This window comes from Spinacia oleracea, chromosome 2, assembly GCF_020520425.1.
Source record: "Spinacia oleracea cultivar Varoflay chromosome 2, BTI_SOV_V1, whole genome shotgun sequence".
NCBI classification, from domain to species: domain Eukaryota; kingdom Viridiplantae; phylum Streptophyta; class Magnoliopsida; order Caryophyllales; family Amaranthaceae; genus Spinacia; species Spinacia oleracea.
The window spans coordinates 109,239,976-109,258,629 of record NC_079488.1 but is presented as its reverse complement, the minus strand read 5'-3'; the positions used below and the strand labels follow the sequence as shown (position 1 = coordinate 109,258,629).

At 34.8% G+C, this 18,654-nt stretch overlaps 2 protein-coding genes across 8 annotated transcripts; one reads left to right on the top strand and one right to left on the bottom strand.

Moving 5' to 3' along the window:
• Positions 1 to 4,409: 4,409 nt before the first annotated feature.
• LOC110782083 (uncharacterized) lies at positions 4,410 to 17,979 on the bottom strand. 7 transcript variants are annotated; one of them, XM_056837770.1, is made up of 8 exons: positions 17,700 to 17,912; positions 16,881 to 17,143; positions 16,249 to 16,749; positions 15,787 to 16,120; positions 15,573 to 15,665; positions 15,278 to 15,365; positions 5,642 to 5,673; positions 4,410 to 4,681 (listed from the first exon to the last, which is right to left on the bottom strand). In XM_056837770.1, the coding sequence occupies exons 1-7, from the start codon at positions 17,762 to 17,764 to the stop codon at positions 5,665 to 5,667; spliced, it is 1,353 nt and encodes a 450-aa protein (XP_056693748.1). In that variant the 5' UTR covers positions 17,765 to 17,912; the 3' UTR covers positions 4,410 to 4,681; positions 5,642 to 5,664. The 7 variants fall into 7 exon arrangements, with proteins under 7 accessions (XP_056693748.1, XP_021841853.2, XP_056693749.1 ...); XM_021986161.2 differs by lacking the exon at positions 4,410 to 4,681 and having other exon boundaries at positions 5,465 to 5,673; XM_056837771.1 differs by lacking the exon at positions 4,410 to 4,681 and having other exon boundaries at positions 5,466 to 5,673; positions 15,787 to 16,117; positions 17,700 to 17,911.
• Positions 7,162 to 11,473, top strand: LOC110782082 (leucine-rich repeat receptor-like serine/threonine-protein kinase RGI4). Its single transcript, XM_021986157.2, has 2 exons — positions 7,162 to 10,247; positions 10,651 to 11,473. Exons 1-2 carry the CDS (start codon positions 7,400 to 7,402, stop codon positions 11,106 to 11,108), a joined length of 3,306 nt encoding a protein of 1,101 aa, XP_021841849.2. The 5' UTR covers positions 7,162 to 7,399; the 3' UTR covers positions 11,109 to 11,473.
• Positions 17,980 to 18,654: the final 675 nt, after the last annotated feature.

Genomic DNA, 18,654 nt, shown 5'->3' with positions numbered 1-18,654 from the left:
GGATCAAAGAGATTTAGAGGCTTTAGTTTAGGTAATTGGGTTTGGGTTTTGAGAATTCATTGTGTTATCGAAGGGTTATCTTTTTATCGTTTGGGTAATCATTTAATTTTTTTTTCAAGTGGTCTTAGAATTGGGGTTGGGGTATTTTGAGGTTAGAGTGTAATTTCTATTTCTTTTCAATATTATTCATTACGGAATATCTTGGAGTCAAGGTATTATATTTCATATGAAATTATGGATCATTTGAATGGGTGGGCTAAGTAGTCCACCTAGTTTTATTTCTTTTTTTAAAAAAAAAGTGATATGGAGGAATCGACTATAATACTTCATAGTCATTATTTACGCATCTTTCGGAAAAAGAAAACAAACATATATAGTACAGAGTATGTATTATGTACGTATGCGTGCAAACTGACACATACACATACAAACACACTCTTAGGAAAATAATAATTATTATGTACGTATGTATTGGACAGTGGCGGACCCAGGATTTTTAATCAGGGGGGGCACTGATCTTCAACATTATTGCCGATGTGGAGAAAGGGTCGGAAAAACAGAAGTCGATTTTTTTGGTTCACTTACGGCCATAATTTTTATGTTTTATTGGTTTAATTGAGGTTAACCTAATTTTTTTATTTCCTTAATTATCAATAAATAAATAAATAAATAAACAACATTAAAGCAAAAAATATTGATTTGAAAAAAATTATTAACACAGTAACATTCATATTTCATTTTTCAAAATAAACAAAAATATACTCCGTATATTATTTTGAAGAAAATATTAGTGTCGTAGACTTATATTTTAGGTCATATAAATATCTTGATTTTATTTAGTAACACCAAGACACTCGTACAGAGTATCTGCTTTCAAAGTCAAAAAATGAATATTCTGAAGAAAGAATTCTTGTCATTAACTTGAATTTTAAATCACCAAAACATCTACCTTCAAAATAGGGAAAAAAAATTCACGAAGACATCTACAACTTAATTTGATCCTCTACAAATAAATTATAAAAAAAAACCCTCCAAATAATATTATTGTATTTAATTTGTATGCAGTAATGTATTACTCCGTATTATATACGAAGTATTTTATTGATTCAAAGTGTTAAATTATCATAAACGAGAATAAAAAAAAGTTAAAATAAAACATAAATAACCAAGTAAAATGTTAATTTGTAGTAATGCCATTTCATTGATAAAAAAAAAAATTGAATTATCATGAAAAGAACGGAAAAAAAATTAAAAAAAAAAAAGAAAAGATAGAAAGAACGATTTTTTTAAAATAAATGATAAAATGTTCAGCAAACTTCATCAAACGAAGTTTGAACCTCGGACCCAGGGGAAACACCAAGCGCAACAAATTACCACTACAGCAAGTACTTATTTATGCTAGAATGTACATATTAAACACTAAATCACGACACATAGCTGCGTTTTTTAAAAATAAAAAAAAAAAACAGATTTTTTCCCCCGAGAGGAGGGGGGCACGTGCCACCCCTGGTCATAGGGTAGGTCCGCCATTGGTATTGGGTGATTAGAACCATCTACGTCGGCTCTTAAATGTCATTTAAGTCGTTTTTAATTAACACAAAACTCGTTTTGTTGAATCGAGGCGGCCGTCCGGGGCCTTTATGTGACCAACTACTGGTTGTTGATGCTTTCAAACTGCCTTATATAACCATCAAAGTATCGGTCAACTTAACTTAAGTTTAAGTTAAGTTTTCGAGACCGTGTCCTGGAAGCTTCTTGAACCGGTCCAATTTCGTGAACGATTGTTGGACATTTTTTACATTCTCTGACCCATAGAGGTTTGATGCTTGGATGGTTTCCATAGACTCACATACGAATCCTTGAGACTTATTAGGTGGTTAGAACCATCAATTTGGTTCTTAAATGTCATTTCACCCTTTTTTTTTCACAATACCGGTTTGTTTGAATCAAGGTCGTTTAACAATGAATATTGCAAACAACTACATTACTAAATTACCTTAATAAAGAAATAGGCTATACGTCGATTAAATAACTATTATACATTTTTGTATGCTCAATTACTCATCAGTCACTACCTTAGTTTGACATCCTTTCGTAATCAAACAACGGTATTTTATAGGAAGACAAAAATTAATTAAATATATATTAGTTATGTGATCCGATCTAAGTATGTGAAAGGATAAATATGATTATATTTTTGAAAAAATAGTACGGTCATATCTCATTTTGATTTAGTTGAAAATATAAACAAATTGGATAGTGCTAATTATTCATGGTTGCTAAACAAAGAGAGGGAAATTCACGTGCACCTCCTTTTTGGTCTCATAAAGGTTAGGTTATCATTAAAAGAAATTATAGTAATATAAATTTTGTGTATAATAAATTAATAATAATATGCCCTCTTCCTTAATGCTATAAAATTCATCATCTAAATTGTTTCATATAATTAAAATAAATAGTATAAATCATTGTAGATTGTTTCATATCAGGCGCGTTCTATTTACTTCTTACTTTTTCTGAATTATTAAATCTTTTCTAAAATTAACTTATTAATCTCGAAATAAAGTGAATGTAGAACATGAGCCAACCCTATTTGACATTTAAAGGATTTAATAACAATTTCATTAATTAAAAGATAATCATTAAATGGATGTAATTAAAATATTAATCACTACCAATTTAAATTACAATTTCTTAGCAAAGACGAAGTATTGAAAAATAATCATAGTCTCCCATCCCGCTCTCCCTCTCAAAAAATTAAGAATGTGTTTTGAGTCATGGATCCACTAATTAACCTTCCATCCTCCACTATATACACTTTGCATATGTTAATTAATTGCAAATATCTCTAGAGTAATCTGTATGTAATATGGTACTTATAAATCATCGTAAAATATCGTTTAAACTGTCAGACTACACGTGATATCGTCTACCTCTTATCCAACTAACATGCTATTGATTATTGAGCATGATCTGATCGATAGTTAAGTAAGCGTAATCCGGTCTAATAGGAGTACGTCTGTCTAGTTGTATACTACAACGTATGTAATATCACGTGACAAAGGCATGAGTTGTGGAAGTAGGGAAGTTGGCATCGATGAGATCCTTGACTTTGATTGGCTTAATTATATGAACATAGATTATAGACGACCCCTCCTCATGTGATTACATGCAAATTAGTCCAAGATCCCATTACATATAATTTTTATTATCTCAATAATTTTAGTGTAAGGTAACATGATCTCCATTATTGCTAATTGATTCTAGATTTGTAGGTCTTGGCTTGTTAGGAGTGTCATGCTTCATGCTCATGTGACAATTTGAGTATTCAAATCGAGTATGCATGCTAGATCCCATTACTCATTGTGGTATTCTAACTACTTCCTCTTTCAAAAATATCAATAATTTCATACTCCCATATACCAAGTACAATAAATTAGGCCGATCTTGAAAAAGTTTGTCACATTTTTCGGAATAATTAATATAATCCTACTTTGACTCGATTATGCTGATATAATGAAACCATCCAATTGCAAAACTACTCTTAATTAACAGTTACATTCTCTGTTGTGTACGGAGTATATATAAGGCTTCATACTATGACTCTAAACAACTTTATCTTTTTACTTATACGGTAAAAAATAAAGCTCACTATCCATTAAATCTCACTTACCCGTGATTTATGTTATTACCGTAACAACCTGAGATAAAAGTAATAATTTTGTTGTTTTGTACACTTCATATGTAAATTTGAAATGAACTCGAATAGAAACGGAAACGGAAATGGAAACGCAAATAATGGAGTTAGTACTAAATAGAAAACGTGATCCCAAGAAATCTGTGTAAGGAATTAGTGGTATTGAGGCAAGTGCATTTTGTTTTTGTATCGGACAAAAGTTAGTGTTTTATTTTTATTTTATTTTGTTGTTTGAACCTCTAAACCATTGTATCAACATTCCCGTACCATCATTTAAATTTATAACATTATTCAATTACTTTATTGTTGTTTTAAATGGTACTCCGTACATTATTGGAGGAGGACAAACACAACAATAAATAACTAAAAGTTTATAAATCATTAGTGAAGATTGGATGGTTACTTTCTTATCCGTAGTAAATAATTACTAACACATAAGATAAACGGATAAGAAAGTTGTTCAAATTTAACCAATTTTTAACTCCGGAAGAGTTTACCCTATTAGTTCGATTTATATTGCATTTCGAATTGAATTCGGATCAAAATCAAGTAAATCGGTTTGGGTAATCGAGTTTAGACCAGTTTTGTCGAATCTAATACGAATCAATACTCATAGTCCCTATTCAATCAAAACTTCATAACATCAAAAGTTTATCATGGCCACAAATAATGTCTAATAATTTATGAAGTTATATTTTGCTAACTTTGTTGCACAAGCACATGGGTTCTTTTGATCAAAGTTATGGAGAATTCAATGTTTTTTGCACAAACTAAGAAACAATCAGAATTGATGTTCTTCTTGCACTAGAAAGCTAGTTTACCTTTTCTCATTGAAAACAATCAAAGTTGAATTTAAGAAGAAGAAGGCCATTTACCTTTGAAATTACTCTGACATTTCTCTGTTGCACTTAACATTGTGGCTTCACAGCTTTCCTTTCCCATACACATTTTCCCTTTTCTTTCTTCCCGTCATTTTCTATCATCCTAAAGGATTAATTAAGCAGTCTGTCTGATTTTCTTCCCTTATCAAAATCCAAAAAAATAAATGTACCTTGCATTCTTATTACTACGGCTCTGCTCTATTCGAATAATTTCAAACAAAATAAGTTCAGATAAGTGCAGTTTAGTTCAGATAAGTTCAAATAATATAAGTTCAGACATAATGAATCGAATAGAATGGAGCCACAGAAATAAAAATGAGTGTATGCTGTCAACATGGTTGTTAAACTAGCGAATTGAATTTTAAAATCTTACCATTTTACGACCCTAAAATATGCGACTGATTCAAATCTACGATTTCTATGATTTTACGATCTTTGCAATGCAACGATCTAATACAACAAAGATAAGTTGATATGGCATAAATGGTATTTCCTTCTAAAAGAATAGTATATGTGAGCATTTATATGGTTTAATTTAAACAATTTAATTTCATGTGTTGCATATTGAAAAAATGGGTAAATAATTTACAAATTTATCTTAGAATATAACTCCCACTAATTCGTAGAATCTTACAATTTTACGATCCGATTACGACATGTCCTTTTAATTTAAAATAGAATCGCGATTTTGCTAATATTGACTATCAATAACTTTTAACTCATGGCTCACATTGTTTATACTGTCAATTGTTTTTTGCTCGTAGTAAGCAAAACACCCCCTAAAAAATCATAGGTAATATAAACTGAATCAATTGATCTCACAGCAATAAATTAACTGATTTTAGGTTGTTAATAACTCACCACAGTATTTAAGAAAATTCTTTACCTGATTAACAGAAGCCCAGCATTTTTTTAATTAATTTTCTGAAACTTTGTTTTAATAATCTTATACAGTAAAGGGAGAGCCGACAGTATGACAAGATCTGCAACTACATGTATTAATTAAACAATACTAAGAATAATTAAGGATTAATTGTTTAAAAAATCATAAATTCTTACTTACTCTTCTTTGCTTCCATGTGCATTTCACTCCTCCTGCAGATTCCATGACATATTACCCATCATCATACTATAAAAATGTAACTATCTACATCTAGAACATATATAGTATAATCTCCATTTTTTTTAATTTTTTTTAAACTAATCTTGGAACTAATTAACAATTTCCCTCGATAAACTTATACTCCGTATTATTGTCCTGGCATAATTAAGGATATAACATGATTTTACCATTGCTACTCTATGTGATAATGTTTCCTTTTTTAATGTGGCAATGAGAACGAGAGATAGAACTACAGTAGTATTTTGAGACAGAGTGAGTAATCGACAAATAGATTTTTGGCTTTATTATGTTCGACTTATTTTCAATTATTTCACACAAAATAAGTTTTGTTAAGTTTAGTTATGATAAGTTCAAGAAAAAAAATTAAAAAATTCATACATTTCACACACAAATACGTTTATTTCAGACAAAATAAGTTTTTAGAATAAAATAACTTTAGATAAATTCAGACAAAATAAGTAGAAGAGATGGAGCCTAAATGAAAGTGTGTACACAACTTTTTACTTCTACATTTTGATTAAAAAAAGGGTTAATTTTTATTTCATATAAAATTTGTGTAGTCAGAATTAAATTGTTTTATTGATTAGAAAGTTATTGGGAGAGTACTTACAAGTTACAAACAAAATAACACATGGCCAACTCATCGAACTTGTGACCACTAAACTTGATGGGCCAACTTTAGTTCATTGATTTATTTTACACTTATATGGTTTAATAAATCAACATGAATTGGAGTAATACTTAAGGATAATGTATAATAATTATAGTTTTATTGTGGAAATTAATTAAATGTGATTAAGGGGAAGGTGGTCCAAATAACCAAATTGTGTAGCAAAAGACAATAGTTATAGCATTCATACTTGTTAACTGTCAATGATAGCTATTGATACAGAAGACAGAAAATAAAACAGATAATTGGAAAAATACACTAAAGTTAGAAATACGATAAATGAAAATAGCCAAATATAATTGAAAAGTACAAAATATAAGAAACAAAATACATTCCTTTCAAGGAGCACTACATACACAAAAACCACACTATTCACCTTTTCTTTTCTCGTTTATTTTATATTTTAAGCGCATCTTTGTTGACACAAATTACAACCGTTTGTTTTAAGTAGTGTAACATTGTAAGCCTCACCCATAGGACGGGGGTTATGAAGTTTATTAGTGAATTGTTAGGCACGAGGGGCCGTGGGCCTAGACCCTGTTTTAAACTTTCGGGCTTGATGTAGAGTGGACGGCCCCGTTTAGGCTCACAACTCATGGGCTCGGTCTAAAACCTGACCCGACCCACAACCATCTTTGCACTAATAAATATCCATTCAGATACGAAACTCCCAGAAAAGGCACTGTTTTATTAAAAATGGGCATTTGAAAAATAACAAATTTAAGGTGGGGAGGAAGAAAGAGATAATATGTAATTTAAGGAGGGACCCCAGAGAAAAAAATAAAAAAAGGAAACAATGTCCATCACTATCCCATTGTTAACAAGAACATAAATGAAGTATAAGAAAATAAGATTATTTTCTTTTAAAAAGAAATAATATAAAAATTGAAGTGCAAGTAATCTGGAGTTTGTGGCTTTTTGTTCTATAAACAAAACATGGGGTTTCCCCCCCTTTGGCTTTGTACAATCCCAAAGTCCCATCTCCTCTGTTTCCTGTTCCTGTTTCTCTATGCTCTCTCTCAGCAGCAATGCCTGCAAAACTAAGCAATCTCTTCTCACTTTCTCCAACTAATATTACTAATAACAACAATACTTGTTATTTCTCCTCCAAAACAACATTACTTCTTCTTTCCCTCATCTTCTTCCTTCTCTTCCATTCTTGTCTTTCCATTGACAACCAAGGTCAAGCTCTTCTATCATGGAAGAACACCTTAAACACCTCCACAGACACACTACACTCATGGAAGACTTCAGACAAGACCCCTTGCAGTTGGTTCGGTATTCGTTGCAACGAAAAAGGACAAGTTGTTGAGCTGAGTTTACAGTCAATGGATTTACAAGGTCCATTGCCTTCAACTCTACAGCCTCTAACCTCTCTCAACACACTTGTATTGTCTTCTTCAAATCTAACTGGTGAAATTCCAAAGGAGTTTGGTGATTATATGGCATTAACACTGATTGATATCAGTGACAATTCCATTACAGGAAAAATCCCAGATGAAATCTGCAGGTTGCAGGGGTTACAGAGTCTTTCTCTTCACAGTAACCATCTTGAAGGGTCAATCCCTTCTGATATCGGCAACCTGACAAACCTCGTTTCTCTGACGATATACGACAATCAACTGAGCGGCGAAGTTCCAGTAAGCATCGGAAAACTGCAGAAGCTGCAAGTGTTTCGAGGAGGCGGGAATCAGAATCTCAAAGGGGAAATCCCAGTTGAGATTGGGAACTGTACTGAATTGGTGATGCTTGGGATTTCTGAGACTAGCATCTCAGGTAGCCTACCGAAATCGATAAAAAACCTGAAGAAAATTCAGACAATTGCAGTATACACTTCTCTACTTTCTGGTCCTATCCCAGAAGAGATTGGTGATTGCACTGAGTTACAGAACTTGTACTTGTATCAGAATTCAATATCGGGTTCAATTCCGAAGAGGTTAGGGGAGCTGCAAAAGCTTCAGAATCTGCTTTTATGGCAGAATAGTATTGTGGGTACTATTCCTGATGAACTTGGGGGATGCAGTAATCTCTCTGTCATTGACTTCTCTGAGAATTTGCTCACAGGAAGTATACCTAAAAGTTTAGGGAACCTCTTGGGTTTACAAGAGCTTCAACTGAGTGTGAACCAGTTATCAGGAACCATACCTACTGAGCTCACTCACTGCACAGAACTAACTCACTTAGAAGTCGACAACAACGCGCTTTCTGGTGAGATACCGGAAAGTATTGGGGAACTGAAAAGCTTGACTCTTTTCTTTGCTTGGCAGAATAATCTCACCGGAAAAATTCCCACGAGTTTAGCTCAGTGTGAAGAGCTTCAAGCACTTGATCTCTCTTACAACAGGATTTTCGGTCCGATTCCTAGAGAGATTTTCGGGTTGAGGAATCTCACAAAGTTGCTTCTACTTTCAAATGATTTGTCAGGGTTCATACCTCCTGATGTAGGAAACTGTACAAATTTGTACAGGTTTCGAGTGAATGATAATAAACTGGGTGGTACTATTCCATCAGAAATTGGGAATTTGAAGACCTTAAATTTCCTTGATTTAAGCAAGAATCGGTTTACCGGAAGTATACCGCCTTCTTTGTCAGGTTGCTCAAGCTTGGAATTCTTCGACGTGCACTCGAATGGGCTCACAGGGTCCTTACCAGATGCATTGCCTAAAAGTCTACAGTTTGTAGATATATCAGACAACAGACTCACAGGTACACTACCACCTTCTATTGGTTCTTTGAATGAGTTAACTAAGCTTAATCTGGGTAACAATCAAATCTCTGGTCAAATTCCTGCTGAAATTTTATCCTGCAATAAGCTACAATTGTTAGACCTGGGAAATAATGGTTTTTCAGGGGAGATACCGAAAGAACTCGGTCAACTCCCAGCATTAGAGATCTCTTTAAACCTTAGTTACAACCAATTTTCAGGAACAATTCCAACACAATTCTCTGGTTTAACTAAGTTAGCAGTTCTCGACCTTTCTCACAACAAGCTCAATGGCAACTTAGGTATCCTAGGAAGCTTACAAAACCTTGTTTCTTTGAATATCTCCTACAATGATTTCTCAGGTCAGTTGCCAAACACCCCTTTCTTCCACAAACTCCCTCTAAGCAACCTTGCTGGGAACAAAGCCTTGTACATATCTGATGGGATAGAAAACTCAGCTGATAAACATGACCGAAAAGCTCGTTACACAATGAAGTTAGCCATGTCAATCTTGGTTAGCATTAGTGCGGTTTTAATACTACTAGGAATCTATATGCAAGTTCGTGCTAGATTGGAGCAACGAAATCTGATGGAAGATGAAACTTGGGAATTGACTCTTTACCAAAAGATGGAATTCTCAATAGAAGATGTAATCAACAATCTGACTTCAGCTAATGTAATAGGAACAGGTAGTTCTGGAGTTGTGTATAAGGTAACTATGCTTAATGGGGAGACACTTGCAGTAAAGAAGATGTGGTCTACTGATGAAATAGGGGCATTCAAGTCGGAAATTCAGACCCTAGGTTCAATCAGACACAAGAATATAATCCGACTTTTGGGGTGGGGATCGAACAGGAGGATCAAATTCCTGTTCTATGATTACCTCCCAAATGGGAGTTTAAGCTCCCTACTTCATGGTGCTATGAAGGGTGGAGGAACAGAGTGGGAATCAAGATATGATATTGTTCTTGGGGTCGCTCACGCGCTTTCTTATTTGCACCATGATTGTGTGCCTGCTATCTTACATGGGGATGTCAAAGCCATGAATGTGTTGTTGGGTTCTAGATTCGAGCCTTACCTTGCTGATTTTGGGCTAGCCACACTTGTTGATGGATGTTCTAAAATCAATCAAAGACCACACCTTGCTGGTTCGTATGGTTACATGGCACCCGGTAAGTTCTGCATTCATTTAAAATAGGATAACTTGTTTTTGACCACCTGAAAACGAAAAAATAAATGAAACCTTTATGTGGAGCCCACTAATTCAATTTCTCTCCAATTTTTACACTCCTGATTTTCTTTAACTCCTTCACCCTCATCTCTTTACTGCCTTTTGAAATACATGAAATCGTGTAATAAGAGAAAATATCATAAATATTACCGTTATTGTGTTCCCCCACGTAACATTTTCATTTTCAGGTGGTAAAAAACATTTTTTTTCATTTTTTTTAGGCGGTAAAAAACATTTTTTTCAATTTTTTTTAGGCGGTATAAAACAAATTTTCCTTTAAAATATTTCATATCGTCTCATGATGACTATCAGAATTTACTGACTCTAAGCCTTATTTTTCACAGAACTTGCTTCAATGCAACGAGTGACAGAGAAGAGTGACGTCTACAGTTTCGGGGTGGTTCTACTCGAGGTTCTAACAGGGAAACACCCACTTGACCCAGCATTACCAGGGGGAGCCAACTTAGTCGATTGGGTCCGAGACCACCTACAAAAGAAAGGTGAACCAGCTGACATTCTTGACTCCAAACTCAGAGGAAGAGCTGATCCTCAGATGCACGAGATGGTGCAGACTTTAGCTGTCTCATTTTTATGTGTCAGTAATCGAGTTGATGACCGTCCTTCAATGAAGGACGTCGTAGCTATGCTCAGAGAAATTCGACACGAAGATAGTGCTAGACCAGACACTGATTTGACCAAAGGGACAGTACAATCTCTACCTACACCTTCTCCTAAAAGGAATGTGATTAGCCAAGGGTCTTCTAACTGCTCATTCACTTTCTCTGACGATTCGTTATGTTAAACAGGGTCTTTAATCTGAATACTAAGAGTTTGATATCTTACACAATATTTATGGATGGGTGTAGATTATATTTATACTAATAATTAGCAGTAATTTGTACCATAAGTTTGTAATGTAGTATTAGAATAGAACAGAACATCAGCGCGGTTAATAATTTTCGACTGTAAGTTTTAACAATGTCTTGTGCAATGCGGGAATGTCAGGAAAAGGGTTGAAAGTCTAGTGATGTATAAATGAAGAAAGTGGTCATGACAGAATGTAAAAGGTAGTTTTATGGAGAGATGGGATCAATGATTGGTTTGGATTGTTGTTAATCAGAATTTAATGCAAGAGGGAATGAGATTCCTTTTGATATTCCAAGTGAATGCAGAGGTCACGTGGTTACAACTCATGTGAAGTGAACAAATGGCTTTCCAGCATTTAAGGGTCTTTCCTTCTATTTAGGCAAATACTAATCTTCATTAGCAAGGCTAAGCAAGCAAATCAGTTAGTTCTACCTAGCTAGAGCACATGCCTAAGAATGCAATTCAAAGAAATGCTAAGTATCAAATCAGGAGCATTGTCAACAATAAACACAAAGTCCGGAGAGATCCAGATGTACGCGAATGACGCTTTCATACAACGAAGAATCCGAACAGAAGGGAAGAAAACAACAGTGAAAGTACCTATGTTTGCCTTCTACAACACCAACATTTTAAGCATCAATTAAATGAGAAAGTATTAACACATACGAAGTACTCCGTACACCCTAAAAATATTAGAATATGACCCCATGCATATTGATATTTCCCATGGTCTCCACAAAATGCCCATAAACTCGAGCCCTTGGTGTCCAATATCCCGTACACATTTTTATTAAATATCGAATATACACACCTATTATCCCTCCAATTAAGATCTGTCTAAATGTTGAGAAATTTGCAAGCTTTAGCTTGGTTTCCAACCCCATCCAAACATGGACCAGATAGCAGGGTAACGCCAAAGGGTGGGGGCCTGGGGGGTAATACCCTAATAATAGGGCCCCAAAACACATTCCTAACCACCATCCCCACCTCATGTGGAAGGTTATGAAACCCAATATTTGTGTTGTTATCTACGACACTACTAATAGAAAATTAGAAACTTAAGTAATTCTGGATTCAGATTTACTTAAGGCATCTTTACTAATACGGAGTAATAAATATACACACATATATCCCTTTCCTCTCATGATATAAATTAAGCGAATTACGAAGAAGAAGAGAGAGAATTTCGGATAATTTCCGGAGAAATTGCTAAATAATCTCCAGGATTGGCAAAATACGCATATCGGGTGGCATATTCGTAAATACGTTGAGATAATATACAATCTGAAGAGTATAATGAATTTTTTTTTTTAAATAAAGAAAATTAAGAAACCGTATATTTAATATTCAGACTGTATAGTTTGATAATTTATTTACGAAAATATCACCCGATAAACTTTGCTCGCCAATCTTGAAGATTAACTGGGCGGAGCTCCTAATTCCGAACCAAGGGAATTAAAAAAAAAATCTCCATATTTCCCAAAACGACAATTTCCCTAATAAAAAAAGCTCGCGTTGTCTAGAGATCAGGCGGTACGTAGCTCAACTTTGTGGTTAACCAAGTCCCAAATGAGGAAAGGATAAGCAAGGGAACAATGGGATTGGGATGTTATGCTTTCTCTAACCAAGTTTATGGGTACGGATTCAATAATTCTAACTCCATTATTCCATCTCAAATAAGTCCAACAGAAAAAAAGAAGTGATAACTGATAAATATTGACTGGATACATCATACATTCTCTGTCCAGAGCTGATACCAACTTGACCACTAAACTCCCCCCATTTACGGCAAACCACTTAACACTACTGAAACTTCCTCTTCCACGTTGCTGCATTTCAGAGAAAACCCATTGCACTGTTTCAGAACTCAAAAATAATCCGAAAGTATGTCTGGAAGAATAGAGTCGTCAGATTTTATAGTTTTCACCCTCAGTTGTTATCTAGTGCTAGTGTTGGCAATAGGGTCGGGCATGCAGGTCGGGGTGGGGATGAACTGGGGCTGGCCCATGAAGCAATCAGACTGGGCCAGTACAGGTGGGCCAAAATAGTCAACAAAATAGCAAAACAGCGAAAACGGACTGTGTCTGGCCTGGCCTGGCCCAGTTGACTCACCAGCCAGGCCATAACCGGACCACGGACCGTCATTGATTTGCACTATAATTTCTATCAGCTAGCAGAGACCCAAATGCTTAGTTAAGGTGACTAGATTCATGACATAGAATATCCCAAAATAATGAAGTGAATTGAAACATATTTGATAAATAAGCCACATAGTTTAAATACATTTCTACATGAAGCTAAGCATGTATATAAACTTAGCACAGAGACAAACAAGGATGCCAAGTGCTAAGCAATTTGGCAACTTGGAAGAAAGAACAACCATATGACATGGTTCTAAGGAGGAAATTCAGATTCTAGTTTTTTCAAGATGGTGCTAACAACTGCCCAGTCGAACCCACGGTATTGAAGCCACCTTATAACCCTTGCTTTTCGTTTCTCGTGAGTTACATTCCGGGACAGTTGCCATTGCTTGGAGCACTGCACATATAGTTGCTGTAATGAGGTACTTGAGAGCTTCGTGCTCGACCTTATATCACGCTCTTCACCGTCCTCAAAAACCAGTTTTACCGCCTTTTCTACATCTCCTTCACTGACACCCTTCTTCACAAGTGCCTGATTCCAACAAAGATCAGTCTTTCACTTAAAGATTGTTGCATACAATAGCCAATGAGAAGATAGACAATATGGAAAAGGTTTTCTCTCTCTCTCTCTCTCTCCCTCTCCCTCTCTAAGGACGGGAAGCAGAGAAGAAGGCAGAAGTAGGTATGGTCGGAGTATGAAACCAGCAACTAAGCGCAACTCCACATGCAAATACCTCAGAAAATCAACTGGTATTAACTTATAGGACTAAAAGATTTTCTGAAGACTAACAAGCAACTTGATTCAGTGAATTATAAACTCGAGATTATAGCATTGCAAAAATGAGTCCCTTATCAAAATGCAGCAACTATTAGCAAAAGCCTCAGCAAACTGACCTTTGATGGAGATTAGTCAAATTCCAAAAATTCTTACTCCAGATCAACATTTTGCCAGTTCCATTGTTAGCAAAATTCTTAGCAAAAGCCTCAGCAAACGGGTTCAGTAATTCTGGCTCAGATCAACATTTTGCCAGTTCTTCCCCTTTTCATGTCCCTTATTAGACTCAGCTAACTTGAACTTCAACACATTTTTTCGAGCACTGTCAATGAAAACACTCCCTTTTCTTTTCACTTATTTCCTTCCCTCAAAGACTTCAATAGAAGTTTGCTAAAGAACTTCAAGCAACTGGACACTGATAACTTTTATCCTATATTATGGCAATTATGCGGCTGAACTAGAACCTCCAAATATCAGTACTTTATTTGACGAGGATAGATAATTCTTTAAACAGTAAGTGATATTCCTGGATCAAGTACGAGTATCATAAGGATAACCTTTATATGCTCAATGTTCAGAAAATTGAATCTAGCAAACATATGTTACGATATAACATGCTCAATAAAAGCTGAAAGGTTGAGCTTCGAAAATCTCGATATACTTGATGATCATGATATAACTTGTCCAAAATCTAACTCTGGAAAAACTTTGATGTGTAAGGCCATTTCATTCCTATAGATTCCTCCAACGAACTTAAATCCCTTAATTCTAACACACATTTAAGTCACCTTTCTAGATAAAAACCAGATTCTCAGAAGCCAACTAGTTCAGTCACAGAATGTCAGAAGTCAAACTTCTCCTTGAGGCTATACATTTACGCACTGAATTGAAAGATCTTTAATTTTGGGAACCCTACTAGATAACTAACACTGCAGTACGTACATGACACAGTTAAACATAGACAATCTCAGAGCTTAATCTCTACCACTCCCAATATCTTATACATCCCCCAACCAGAAAAAACAGATAAATAAATGGACAGTACACAGCAAGAAGAAATTATAAATATATCAGGAAACCACAATCGGAAAACAAAAACAGACTAAAGGATACAACTTAATTATCTATTAGGTAGTAGTTTTTTTTAAGGCCAAAATAAATATACTAGTCATAAAGAAGGAAGCTTACTTGCTTGATTCGCCTAGGCCCCCAACTTGAAGCCTTCCATCTAGAATGGGAAAACATTTCCGCATACAGGCGATCATTAATCAGCCCTCTGCAACAAATAGAAATCCCGGTTAAGAAAAAGAAGTTGAACTAATTATGAAAGATTGAAAAGTGTGCTCCATAATGCCTTTCAAATTCTACAATGAGTTCAAATGAAACAAAAAGAAAGGCTAGTACTTAAGAAATCAATTACTACTGCCTCCATAGCATTTGCAGGAAAATATTCAAGCACAATAGAAAGGAAGATAATACCCACCTATTCTGGAAATCAGTTACTAATGCCTCAACAATATTTACGGAAAAACCCTTTGCAATAAGTTTCTTCCGCAACTCAACTCCAGTATAAGCCCTGGAAATAATACCAATACAATTAGCATCAACAAATAAGTTGAAGCATCATTAACATCTTTGTTTCAGCAAGTATTCATTTTGAGTGTACAGGTAGAAGAAATGAAATTGAAGCCAAAGACCTTTTTGCTAGTAATTCAATAGCCATTTTCTGAGCACCTTGTTTAGTCCTGCCGGGTTTTGAGATTTCCTGTTTGGCTTCACCAATCTCATCAAAAAGTTGTGTTTCATCAACATCTTCCACAAGCTCTTCCAGACACTCAGTGTCTGTTGCTTCATCATAATAACTGTTCTTTTGATTTAAATTGCACCATTGACCTAGACTCTCCCTCTTAGAAATTTGTAATTCATGAACAACTTCACCAGGCACATCCATATACTCAACAACCTCCTGAAATTTTCTTAAAGACTTTTTCTCCACAGCTATCGTATCATCCTTGCTGTCTTCATTCACTACTTGAATCACATGGAGTTCATAAAGCGTGAATTCAGCAATGCATATCATTAAATAACACATTAAATTCTGAAATACATAAGAGTAATAAACATAATTCAAGAAATTGGCCAAAATGTGAGATGAGTACCATGTGCATTTACTAATGACACATTTGACTGCTTACGATCAATTCTACTTCCTCGAGGGAAATTGATCGAGTCCGAAGTCTTATGTCCACTTGTACCATTACTCGAATTAGACCTGGGTCGGATTCCTTTTTTGGAGGCCTTGTCCCCTGAAAACAAAGCCAAAGACTTTTTTGCTAGTAATTCAATAGTCAAATTCTCAGCATCTTGCTTAGTCCTACAGGGTTTTGATATTTCCTGTTTGCCTTCACCAATCCCTTCATAAAGTTTTGTTTCCTCAACATCTTCTTCCAGAAACTCATTGTCCGTTGCTTCATCATAACAACTGTTCTCTTGATTTAAATTGTACCCTTGACCTTGACCATCCCTCTTAAAATTTTGTAATTCATGAACAACTTCACCAGGCACATTCATATACTCAACAACCTCCTGAAAGTTTCTCAAAGACTCCGTCTCCACAGCTATGGTACCATGACTACCATCTTTGCCGTCTTCATCCAATACTGGAATCACATAGTGTTCATAAAGCACGAATTCAGTAATGCAACAATATCATTAAATAGCACATTGAAATCTTAAAAACATAGAGTAATAAACATAATTGAAGAAACTGGTCAAATTAGGATATGAGTACCATGTGCATTAACAAATGATACATTTGACTGCTCATGATCAGTTCTACTTCCTCGAGGGGGTTTGATCATATTCAAAGTCTTACATCCACGTATACCATTTCTCGGACTAGACCTTGGTCGAATCCCTTTTTTGGAGGTCTTGTCCCCTGAAGAAGAGCATCCTGCTTGTTTTAAATCTTGATGTTTCTTAGGAATGTAACGAACTGGTAATTCCGAACCATCTGCCTTGTGCGAAAAGCATCTAACAACACTACTCTTCAGCCTATCAAATGTACAGTAAAAACACCCTATAAATATCCATCTTCAAATCAAAGTAAAAACTTTCACTTAGTGATGTCTGGTGAAGAAAGCACTCAAACAGTTTCTATCTTAACAAATGTCACCATAACATGATTATATATACCTCCTCCATTTCACAATACTTTCAACACTTCCCTGAAACGGAAATGTCATTATACTTGCAATACAGCTGAAATTGGAATTTTTATTGGAATAACCATTAATTTTGCAATTGTAATTGCAATCTTAAAACTAAAACCACAAAAATTAAGCTAAAATTCTACTGAAATGTGAAACTTTTTCGTTCCAAACATCACAACACTGGTCGAATATTTGTATTGTCTGTCTTTGTTCTTGGTGCGAAAGCTATGAACTTATAAATGGAGAGTAAAGTATATAAATGTTCGATTTCCATTGATAATTTCCATTAACAAACATGAGAAAGGGAAAATTAATTGACGAAAGTTTATGCTTCTGTTCTGTTGGATTTCCATGAATAATTTCCAGAAAAGAGAGAGAAGAAATAGAGGAAGAGGTACCATGGAAGAGAAGCAAGGCGAGGTTGAAGATTGATTGAAAGCTTGATCATCAAATTAGTTGACATACTTCTCTTTCCATTCGCTTTGAAAAACCCTAAATTTCAATTTCAGAGTTTCAATTGCCGTTTCTTTCCTTCATTTCCCGCTTGTAAGGGTTTCAATTGCCGTTTCGTTCTCAATAATGGACTAGACCGTAAAACTATGGTTTGACATTTTGACTAATCGCATCAAAAATCAAGGTTCGGTATATTTATCAAACCAAACTAAACCACATTTTGAGTCAAATCAAACCGTATCAATGGTTAGATATGTGGTTTTAACAATGAAATTTTGGTTTTTTCATTAAGGAAAAAAAAATCAAAAACTTGTATTATTAAGGACAATTTAGCGTATTTGGCAATTATTAAATTGTGCTTCTAACAGCATCATATTTCCTATGCTACATATCACGAAAATAAACAAAACAAAAAAACGGAGTGTTGAAGAGGCTATTTAAAAGATGAACGGGTGTTGAATGACATAAGGGATGAGCTCAACTGAAGCTTGATTGAATGACAAGTGTTGAGAGGAATTCAGAAAATTTATGACTAAGGTTTTACAAATTTTGATAAGTGTCCATGAAATTAATGAGTCACTTGAGATGAACAAAGGTGGTGACAAGTGGAAAATAAGCTTGACTTCCAAGGAGAAAATGGAGGAATTGCGTGAAGGAGATAAAGAGAGGAAGAAGAAAGAAACTAGTTCTTTGTTTCTTAAGTGAAACTGGTTCTTCGTTTCTCAAGTGACATTGAGGATGAATTTAGAGTATTTGTATTAGATTATGCTTCTAGAAGCATCATGTTCTCCTTGCTAACAATCTCTTATTGAAGTATGTCATGAAAATCACAAAATCTTATTTACAATGGGTGTACAATAAATATTGTACACCGGAGTAAAAGTTGACTCAAAATGCTTA